The sequence below is a fragment of the Histoplasma capsulatum genome, genomic scaffold (assembly GCF_000149585.1).
Source record: "Histoplasma capsulatum NAm1 scaffold_7 genomic scaffold, whole genome shotgun sequence".
NCBI lineage: Eukaryota > Fungi > Ascomycota > Eurotiomycetes > Onygenales > Ajellomycetaceae > Histoplasma > Histoplasma mississippiense.
Genome location: NW_001813976.1, coordinates 784537 through 795821, shown reverse-complemented (window position 1 = coordinate 795821; position 11285 = coordinate 784537). Strand labels below are relative to the sequence as shown.

The following is an 11285-nucleotide window of genomic DNA, read 5'->3' as shown; positions in this document are numbered from 1 at the left end:
TCGGATCCGCTCTAACTTGGGACTCTTGGATAGCATTCGAGCCCCTCTCATTAATACTGGACGGCCACAAAGCTCTTTATACTTAAAGCACTCTGCGATCATTTGCTTGAAAACCCCAGTCTATATCTTGATGAAATGGTGGTCTTTCTATGGGATGAATTCAATGTGAATATGTCAAAATCGGCTGTTAGCCGGACAGTTTCTCTTGATGGTTGGTCACAAAAGACAGCCCAGTAGAAAGCGAGTGAGTGCAATGTAGAGTTGCAGAACTTCTACCTTCATCGTCTTTCTGATTTCCACTCATATCATCTTGTTTATGTTGATGAGTCTGAATGTGATAAATGTATAGGTTTTTGAAGGACAGACTGGTCTCCTCTCAGTGTGATATCAGTTCAAGTATCCCAATTTCACCGGAGCAAACAGTATCAAATATTGCCAGCATATGCTCTGGATGGTGTTGTTTTCCCCCACATCTTTCAAGGCTTGACAGATGCTTCAATCTTTGAGGATTTCATTGAACAACTTTTGCAGCATTGTGGAATGGCCTGATGTGCACAAGTGTACCGATCGGGTCCGCCATTCTGTTGGGAATAAATAGAGCCTATTGTGCCCTATCCCCAATGCCAAATGCAACAAGATGAAGAGTTTGTGGAGCATGTTCAACATGTACTATTTCATATTCCTTTTTGCCATGAGCACAAGTTCATTCCCAGTTTTTCTTTTGGGGGGGGGGGCGGCGGGGGCAAGGGTGCTGGCCCATATTCATGCTCATAAAATGTATAAATATTTTAGCTGTGCTTGCTTCTTCTCTACTTATGTGATGGCAGACTCCGCATTCAAAGGCCTATACCCAAGGGTTCATCCTGACAAGACTGCTTTCACAATCCTCCGCACACGTCGCAGCAACAATTTCAATCAGCAAGACTGGCGGCAAAGCATCAGTCTCTTAAAGCACTTTGCATTCTCTGAAACTCAGGTAGACCCCATCGCTGCATCCACTCACACCTCACCACATCGTCTATGCTAGCCCTTTCACTCGGCTCAAGGACTAACATAGATCGCATCATGTCATGAAATGATTTTTCCTCTTCAGGGTCAAAGGTCTCGAGCTTCTTGCTCTGCCGTGAGATATTTATCTCCGCAAACCGCTGGGTCCAGCTCCGGCTGGTGTTGCCGTAATACTGCCGCAGGCTCTCCTTGACGTTTTTATGACCTTCTTCATCAAACCAGCTGCCGCGGGTCTCCCACTTGCTCCACCATTGATCTGGGAGTTTACCAAATGTCTCAACATGCTCGACGATAATGTCATCCTGCGAGCCGGGGAAAGTTTCAAATGGTGGACTAGATCCAAAAAGGTCCCAAATCACACACCCAAGCGTCCAGATATCTGATGGAAAAGAAAGCGGTTCATCCGCAAATCGAGATTCCGGCGGTGATAAGGGGACTGGTGCATGTGCAGTGAATCGCTGTGTTCTTTGAGAATCAAAAGCTTCTCCAAAGTCTGTAAGTAGAATGGAAGAATCGGCCAACTTGATCTCATCACTTCCAAGCCCCAGCAACACAGGGAAAACGACCTTTAAAGGAATCCGATTATCAAGGGGTAAACCGTCCGCACGAACAACGGGCTCCTCGTCAGGCCTTCCAACATTTATGTACAGCTGTTCACGGGTTATGCTCCGAATATTTGGCGGTAGATGAAGGAGAATATTCCCAGCGTGAAGATCTGTGTCACCTGGTTTAGACTCTATAAGCCAGTTCACGTATGTTATGACATAGCACCAAAACATACCGCCATGAACAACCCCCTGAGCATGTACAAATTGCAGTGCCAATATCAATTGGGATGCAATGGCTCTGGCGGCTTCAAGCTGGAGAAGGCGATGATAAGCTATGTCCTTTGCAACGTGAATGCTGACCCTTGCAGCACCCGTAGCCAAGCACCGATGCGTCCCATTAGGCCCAGAGAAGGTAAAAGAATCGAGCAATGTCTGGATTATGGCTTCTCCGGGCAACACTGATCGAGACTTAGTCAGTCGTAAAAGAATTTGTTCCTCGTGAGTGCGCTCAACTGATTCTGTAGTGGAAATTTTGAGGGTGATAAGAAGTTTTTTTATTACTTTGTCTTCAGCTAGCCAGGTAGTGGCAGATCGTCCAAATCCAAGTTTATGGGCAATGACATAGCGGCCTTCCTGGAACTCGTCACCAATTTTTACTGGATGGTATCCGCCACGGACATAGTAGTCCAGGCGCTCGACACCTTCCTCGACATACGCATACTTGACTTGCTCGATTCCATAATGGTGGGCATATTTTTGGTTGGGGTGAAAAATCGAATCTGTCGGCAGCGGTGCTGAAACGCATTTGCAATGCGGGCGCAACTGGTCATAGTCATCGGCAAACGATGATGGGAATAGGGTCCAAACAGAGTGGAAACTCGAAGAGGGTGAGACTTAAACAATGCAAGTGAATGCCAGAAATGGATTCTACGAAGTACGTTCGGTTAGTAGGCGTTAAACTGGCCAATAAGAGGCCATACTTTGGCAGAGCGCGGCAAGCAGAGTCAACTCACCACTATTAAAGTATTAGGCCACTAGGGCAAAAGAGCTCGATCACCACCAGCGCTGTGGTGGTATAGAGGGTACGAATCACCCAATCCAATCCCCCAATATAAAGCAGGTCAAGCAATTACTAATTTCATCTAACAAAATTCTGAATAGATGGGTTGATGGAGAACCTATAGCGTTCATGACACAGTCCCTATGCCAGAATCCTCAGGTTAGGCCAATGTGAGTGCAGTAGTCTCGCAGTAATTCCTCTCTCACAACAACCGTCTCCTGGCGTTAACCAAAATCAATGCACTATCATACCATGTTCAAATTCTTCGGTGTACAGCTAGCATTTTAACTCACCACATCGAGTGCAGAAGGAGAAGTACACTCTAACGCTGGATTGGCATATCTAGTAGGCCGTTTTGAAGACCTTTTGGGAGGCAAGCTTGGTAAGCGGCCTTCAGCACTTGCTTGACGTGCGAGGAACCAGGTTCGAGGGCTGACTTGGGGAGATGAAGCGACCGATCCGGAAGATGGAGTAGTGTTAATCGTTTTGTATACACTATGGCCGATTTGAAAAAGGTAAAACTTGGCTGGGCGTAAATATCAATATTTGGTTGTACAGTCCAACAATGAGCAATCTTGCTGAGCAATACAGTATATGAGTCAGCCCACAGCATCCTTCATCTGTCTCACGTTAAGATTGATTCTTTTGTTCGACATCCAACCTCGCCATTGCTCGAATTGAGCAGCATTGCCGGGCCAGTCTGCCAGCCATTCCGGACAAGTTGACGGAATGATTTTGGGTACTGCATGCCAAGCAAACCTTGCCTGACCAGACATGTAGACAGCATCGCCCGAGCGCAGTCGGATGATTTCACAACCAGCACCGTCCAAGTGGCCCACCATAAAAAGACCATCACATCCAAAACTAATACTTATTAAGCCGGTGTCGCACTCTTCGCTTACATCCCTATGGACGCTTAGGGTATCGCCAGGAGAATAAAGATTTACTATGGCAGCCTCCGGTTTTGTTTCGGGGAAGATCTTGCGCAGCAGGCTGGCTATATCTGCCGGGAATTGAGGGGGTATTTCAGAAGGATACACTTTGTCCGTCCAATTGTATTGCCCGCCAAGTGTTATCCAGCGCAGCTTTTTCCCCAGAAATGATGCTATTGACAACGGCGGATGAACTGAGGGGTCCTTTGGGACTAGTTCTCGAGCCGGGTTATCTTGGAAAAATGAAGCCCTCTTCTGCGAGGAAGAATTACGACCGTCCTGGAATGCTGCAGTGTCGGCGGTGGAGAGAGTTTCATGTGGACTAGGATATGACATGTGGTAATGGAGATGGATATTGGTCCTGTGGTTTTCGTTTGATAGATCGCGGTGGAAGATGCGAGACAATAATTCAATCTGCACAGCAGGAGGCAAAAGGGATGGGATAATACGTAGGCCTGGGATAATGTTGCCATTGAGCAATATCAGTAGCTGCATCCTATTGACACGGAGTAGAGAGCGTCTCACCTGGAATTGCCTGATGTGTATAGACAGGAATGTCTTTCAACTCGTCCTTGTATATCTGACATTGTAGCGACTGGTCCAACGCTGACGAAATGGAATGGCAAGGCACATGTCCCTCACTCTGAAATCCATTGTTAAAGCTATTGTGAGACTGTCGCTGGGGGTCTAGAATCAGAGGGTGCGAGTTAATCTCTGAGAGTTTGAGACCGCGATATTGCTTATACAACTGACGGAGAACAGCGGGTGGTTTTTCGTGGGCATTAAACCGTGTGATTTCCACCATTGCGACGTGTTGAACAAGCTAGTTTAAGCCCGGATTCTTTCAACAAGAGTTTGTCGTTGAACATCAAGAAAATCTGCCCCACTGTCCAGGCGTATTCTGCCGTCTGGGCGGTGAGGCGCGTGCTGATCAAACCTTAGAACCAGTCGCGGTGTTTGTTTGGGGAAATGTAAACTCCAGAAACCAGAGAAACCGCAAAAAATTTACTGCTGTTTCCCCTCCGCTGACAGCACCACCAACCACGCCAACATTGCGGGGAAAGATATTCTGACAACACCAATTCCTCGACAATGACATAGAATCCAGGATACTTCTGGCGTTTTCCTAAGTGTGTTTGTACATGTACTAGCCACTCTAGCACGACGTACTCAGCCCGTCGTTACTTATCTTATAGAGCCTCTCTCGCTTTGCTGTTCGACGCAACCCTCGCGCAGCTCTATCTAGCCTTTCTTGACTGAAAGGAGTATACTAATAGCGCTTGTGTGAGACCTACTCTAGGATATAAATCTTCAAGCATGGAGAATTATCAGAAAATTGAGAAGATTGGAGAGGGTAAGCTTGAGGCTCGTACCATCTCGAGTCTGCCCAAGACCCTTCGGCAGCAGTGGTGGTGAATGCTTTACTGATGGGCAACATCATATATCCAGGGACGTACGGTGTGGTCTATAAGGCTCGAGATCTCACGCATCCCAATCGAATTGTTGCGCTGAAGAAGATTCGACTTGAGGCTGAGGATGAGGGCGTCCCCAGCACCGCCATTCGCGAAATCTCTCTCCTGAAGGAAATGCACGATCCCAATATTGTTAGACTCCTCAACATTGTTCACGCTGACGGCCACAAGCTGTACCTGGTCTTCGAATTCCTGGACCTCGATCTAAAAAAATATATGGAGGCACTTCCCGTCAGCGAGGGTGGTCGTGGCAAAGCGCTGCCCGATGGGTCGACACTCGATATGAATCGACTGGGCCTGGGAGAGGCGATGGTCAAGAAGTTCATGGCTCAACTCGTCGAAGGTATACGGTATTGCCACAGCCATCGAGTCCTCCACCGCGATCTGAAGCCTCAAAATCTCTTAATTGATCGTGAGGGTAATCTCAAGTTGGCGGATTTCGGCTTGGCTCGAGCTTTCGGTGTCCCGTTGCGCACGTACACCCACGAGGTAAGTGTTTCTTGTACTCGGGTGCAAAACCCATTGCTAAGTGTTTTTCGAGGTTGTCACGCTCTGGTATCGTGCACCGGAAATCCTATTAGGCGGCCGTCAATATTCCACTGGTGTCGACATGTGGTCCGTCGGTGCTATTTTTGCAGAAATGTGCACGCGCAAGCCGTTATTCCCCGGAGATTCTGAGATTGATGAAATTTTCAAGATCTTCAAGTAAGCCTATTTCAGCTTTGCTACCTAGTTGTTTTACTCCCTTTCAACCTTCCCCAGTTCAACCTGACACGCACGAAAATCTAGACTCCTCGGAACCCCGGATGAGAATACCTGGCCCGGTGTCACTTCATTCCCCGACTTCAAAGCCTCATTTCCTAAATGGAAGCGTGAAGACACTCGAAAGCTGGTTCCCGGCCTGGAACGTAACGGACTTGATCTTCTAGATGCCATGCTCGAATATGACCCTGCACGACGTATATCGGCGAAGCAGGCCTGCATGCACCCATACTTCCAAGCTGGTAGCTCGGCCTATTCGGGGCGAGAAAGATTGCAGCCATATCCATGAATAATGATGTCATTAGCAACGTTTTTCTTTTTCCTTTCCCTTGTTTTCTCCCCACACCATTTTTCCCCCAATCTCTCATTCACAAACATCACAGCCTCATCCCCCCTTACGTGTTCTTGTTTCTTCATTTAAGCTTCTTTTATGTTTATCTCGGCCGCTCCCCGACCTATGGAGATATTTTCTTTTTTCCTTTTTACATTGTGTAGCTCTGTTCGGAATTCCGAGGCGTGTTCATCTACTTTTCTTTCCCCCCCCCCCCCCCCGGTTTCATTTTACGACGAGAGTCAGGCTGAGATGTTTTTTGTCTAGAAAATAATCGTTCTTGCTTAGATAAATTTCCTTAATTGTAATAAATCCCCGTTTCTTTCCTCCTTCCTCCTTCCTTCCCTTCCCTTTCTCCTTGCATGATACCTTCAACCTTATAAAAGCTATTTTTCTGTGATAAGAAATATTTCAACTTACCCTTATTCCCGAATCTCCAATATTGAAGCCCGATACATACATATGAAGATCCCACGATTGGGAGTCATTTCATTGATGAATGGGATATGAGAGGAAGGGAAAGGGACCTCGGCCAAATTGGGGATTAACGGGTATATTACGGTCTCCTGCATCGGACGAGCAAGGCGTTCGATTGCTCTTTACCCACTGAATGTAACTCATTGACAACTGCTACTGCGCCGCAATTCTGAGATCGAATGCAATCAGGTACTTCTCGATGAAACTCGCATAACATCTCCATCACCTGGGCAACGACAGGAGTCTAGTGGGGATCCTATGCACGGGAACCTCATTCCGCCTGCATAAAACCAAACCGTTTTCGAACCGTGTTAAGGTTGCTTAATTTGTCCCGGCTAAATCGCTGCCTCACAATGTTCTATCCGCACCAGCTTGATGACCAGCTTTCCAGGATATGGGGAGCTGTTGTGAGAATTAGGTAGGTACCAGCATCTAACTTAATTAATGAGTCGAACGCCGTAATCCCGAAGACTAAGCCAGTTTTGCAAACATCTAAGCCTTCCTAGGCAGAGGATAAGCGGATAGGATTTGCAGTCGATTTACGAATGGTTCTTCGTATCCACTATGCAGCAACTAACTAGCTGAGGCTAGACTACAAACAATCCTTGCAGGATCAAGCTAAACAATAGTATATATTGGACAAGCTCAAAGGAATCTTCCGGACTAAGGAGGAGATTCTGAGTGCTCACTCAGCCCTAAAATTTTATTTCAAACCCTGGCTGTCAGTCGTGCAAACCTGATCATATTGGCGTCCAACGAACCACTCAGAGCTACGGGTGCAGCATTCTGCCAGCTCGAGTCTAGAGTCCCAGCCAGCTGTCCTGCAAGGCATTATTCTCATACCAAAATAACAAGCCACTGCGCCAGGACCAATAAAACTCAGCCGCCAAGTGTCTTTTAGCTGGACACTAGAACGGATATCAAAGCCACTGGCAGGGTGCGACCTGGCAATACAAGGCTTGGGGCTGGAGGCCTACAGTGGTCTGCTTCACAGCTCACCAGTTATCCCCTGACAAGGTACAAAAGGCCATGGCCTCGCTCACAATGTCGTTATTTGCGACCAAGATCAAATACACTGGCCAACGGTCAGCATTTCCAGAGGACCCTTGAGTTTGCATGTTTCCCCGAGATAGTCGCACAGGCTGCTCACAAACCTGTCATGGATGGAGAAAGTGAGTCGTCGAGAATCGATTCTATAGTTTCAGCTGTTCCGAGTGCGTGGAAGGATGATGTGCCACAGAAATTGGTCGATACGTTTTGGAAGTCCTTTAATTCAAAGTACCCGGGAAGGGTATTGAAGGCTTTGTCGTACCGACCGGGCAAGACTGCTTCACAGCCTGTTTCGAATATTGCCCACGGCGAAGCTGCCCTTGATTCTTACGATCGTGCCAAACGCGAATGCGAACACGCAGTGGACCGTATTGTGAAACAGTGTTTGCGCATTAACCAGAAGTATACGGACCCTCATTTCGACATTGAAAGGGATCTCAAGTCTGGTCAGCGAAATTTCCTTGATGGACTCCAGGGTGTGAATTCGGAGATGAAGCCGAAAGGTGTGAAGCGGGTTACGGTAAGGAACTTTTTTCAATTTTTTTTTTTTTTTTTTTTTCCATACCCTTCGTCATCATTCAAAAGTGTATCTACCTTTTATTTACTTCTTTTATAGGACATTTTCGAGAAACCAGAGTTCTACGTAAATAATGCTACTGCGAGTGATGTTCGTCAGGGAAATGATGGTGACTGCTGGCTTATGGCTGCGATATGCACTCTGGGGAATATGCCAGGCCTAATCGATAGAGTCTGCGTTGCTCGGAATGAGAAAGTTGGCGTATACGGGTTTGTCTTTTACAGAGGCATGTTGTACCCGTACCGGTTTTCTGTGTGGACATATATACTTTTTATTTTGCGTAGACATCCGTGTTCTAACACCATTTATTAGATGGCGAGTGGCGACATACAATCATTGACGATAAGCTCTACCTCCGAGCCCCGGATTATGAAGATGCGGCATGGGAAAGGGAAGTCTGGGATGATATTGGTCGCGCTGACACGGAGCTGAACTATCGAAAGACCTGGCAAACTGGTTCAAGAGCATTGTATTTTGCTCAATGCAGCGACGATAACGAGACGTGGTTGCCATTGCTGGAAAAGGCCTACGCAAAAGCGCATGGTGATTATTCAAGTATCGAAGGCGGGTTTGTTGGGTGAGTGCGATGCATTTTATTTTACGTTAGTCAAAACTTCATTACAACTATTGAACTCCATGGCTAGAGAAGCGGTTGAAGACCTTACCGGAGGCGTCACTTCTGAAATTATGGCTCGGGATATCCTTGACAAAGAAAGATTTTGGAACGAGGATCTCATGAACGTTAACAAGAAATTCGTCTTCGGATGTGCCACTGGTCTGTATGGTAGTTGGTTGTACCCTCAATACTATGGCTCTAAGGAGAGGTCTGGTATACATGAATGTCACGCATATTCGGTCATGGATGCGAAGGAAATCATGGGGCGAAGACTGTTGCGTCTTAGGTATGTCATATTGTCTTTCTCAGGAAACTTACCAACTGCGGAACTAAATTATCCTACAGAAATCCTTGGGGTCATAAGGAATGGTCAGGGCCCTGGAGCGATGGCTCTGAACAATGGACACCTGAATGGATGAATATTTTGCAACATAAATTTGGAAATGACGGAGTAAGTCCCATGTCCTACTTTCCAATGAGCTCCCACAGCAGGCTATTGCCTCTCGTATTCATTCCAACTAATGTGTGGTAGATATTCTGGATTTCTTACGAAGACTTTCTTCTTAAATATGAACATATCGATCGGACTCGTCTTTTTGGAGACGGTTGGACGGTAGCGCAGAAGTGGACCAGCCTCCATGTGCCCTGGGCACTCGAATATCACAAAACAAAATTCGTAATCAAAGTAGCTAAGGAGGGTCCAGTAGTAATTGTGTTATCGCAGGTACACAGTTCAATGTTTACCCTGCAAGCTCAAATACTAAGCTAATTTGTGGAGTAGCTTGACGAACGTTATTTCAAGGGACTGGAAGGCCAGTACAAATTCCATCTGCAATTCCGTCTTGAGAAAGAAGGCGAAGAGGACTATGTCATCCGCAATCAAAATAACATTTACATGACCCGCTCTGTTAGCACCGATATCACTTTGGAGCCCGGAACATACACTGTTTTCGTACGAGTAAAAGCTACGCAATTTAGCAATCCTCCACCAGAAGATGTTATTAGAGAAAAAGCTAGCAAACAACGCGAGAAGCTCGTTCAAATCGGACACTCGTACGATTTAGCTCATGCGAAGGGAGTAGAACTGGAGTCTGAGGAAGAGGAAGCGGAAAGGAAGAAAAGAGAGAAAGAGAAGAAGGCGGCGTTAAAGAAACAGGAGAGGGGTCGTGCGGAAGCTCAGTTGAGAAAAGGATGGAAAAGAGACAAAAAAATTGCAGCCAGAGAAAACAGGAAGGCAAAAAGAGCTGCGCGGGCAACGGAGCAGAGGGCAGCCAAGCTACAAGCTAAAAACGACAAGGAGCTGAAAGAGGGTGGGAACAAAGTAGGACAAGTGGTGGAAGGTGATGCGGAACGTACTGATGGGAGCAATCGGGAGGGAGATGAGGAGGCGACGGAAACTCCAAGGGCTGTAAATCTGGAGAATAAAAATGAAGGCCTAACACCCCGAACGGGAGATGCAAACGGAAAACTTGAAGGAAAAGCCACGGAAAACAATGACAAAGATATGGAATCCTCAGAGGTGCCAAACCAAGGAAAGGAAGTCAGAGCAGAGGAAGACAATAAAATGAAAGGCGAGGACCTGAAGCCATCAACAGAGGATGCGAAGGGGAAAGAAGTACAGAAGGGTGAGGACCCGGAGAGAGAAGATGAGGGAAATATCGAATCCCACCCAGATTCAGAGAACGCAAATGACAAGGAGAAAAGGGAAATCGAGATGTCCACTACCTCCAAGCTTACGAAAGGGACGGAAAACGAAAAGCAGAGGCATGGACACCCCGGAATGCCAGAAGAAAATACTGAATCTCTTCCTGAATTATCCCAAAAGTTGGAGACAGATAGCGACACCGATTCAGGATCCGTTTTTGAATTTGATTCTGAAATTGATATGTCACCGACCGAAGAATCTGAAAGCGACAGTGAGGAACATGAGAAAGACGACGATGACAACAATGACGGCGAGTACAGCGTTAAGCCGCCATGGAATGCTGTATGTGTAGTGGGACTTCGCGTTTGTTCCAAGGATCGCGACTTAACCATTAGTATCGTGAAGCCGAAACCATGGCAAGAACATATCGAAGTACGGCGTGACTGCGACGATCCTGCCGTGGAATGATTGAAATAACTGGCTTCTAACTAGCTCTGAGATATATCAAGTTACTGTTTCGATAAGATTGTCCGATATCCAACGTGTTACTCTGTCAGGCATACATGCAGATAATTCTAGAATGGGCATCTTATATTGGAAACGCCAGCGTCATATGATCTTGCCTGGTGATCACGAATAGCAACATGTTTAATAAGCCGAAGTTGCACATGGCGGCTTGCATATTTGCTGCATGCCCTTCTACCAAATAATTTCCGGAATTTAGAAATGCTATTATCCGGAGAACGTTCTATTAATGACGGATTTTCAAGCCTATTCAGTCTCAGTTTCTGGGAAATCTGTGACTTT

At 46.6% G+C, this 11285-nt stretch overlaps 3 protein-coding genes across 3 annotated transcripts; 2 read left to right on the top strand and 1 right to left on the bottom strand.

Annotated features, from left to right (window-relative positions):
* Positions 1-938: 938 nt before the first annotated feature.
* Positions 939-3884, bottom strand: HCAG_05877 (conserved hypothetical protein; the record flags this gene model as incomplete). Its single annotated transcript, XM_001538222.1, has 4 exons — positions 939-1723; positions 1790-2449; positions 2944-3194; positions 3376-3884. The coding sequence occupies 4 exons, from the start codon at positions 3882-3884 to the stop codon at positions 939-941; spliced, it is 2205 nt and encodes a 734-aa protein (XP_001538272.1).
* A 981-nt stretch (positions 3885-4865) lies between these two features.
* On the top strand, positions 4866-6071 carry HCAG_05876 (cell division control protein 2; the record flags this gene model as incomplete). The annotated part of the gene is made up of 4 exons (XM_001538221.1): positions 4866-4902; positions 4998-5509; positions 5562-5725; positions 5810-6071. The coding sequence occupies 4 exons, from the start codon at positions 4866-4868 to the stop codon at positions 6069-6071; spliced, it is 975 nt and encodes a 324-aa protein (XP_001538271.1).
* Positions 6072-7749: 1678 nt separating this feature from the next.
* Positions 7750-10946, top strand: HCAG_05875 (predicted protein; the record flags this gene model as incomplete). Its single annotated transcript, XM_001538220.1, has 7 exons — positions 7750-8160; positions 8257-8497; positions 8530-8794; positions 8862-9119; positions 9179-9284; positions 9366-9557; positions 9615-10946. The coding sequence occupies 7 exons, from the start codon at positions 7750-7752 to the stop codon at positions 10944-10946; spliced, it is 2805 nt and encodes a 934-aa protein (XP_001538270.1).
* Between the last annotated feature and the right edge of the window lie 339 nt (positions 10947-11285).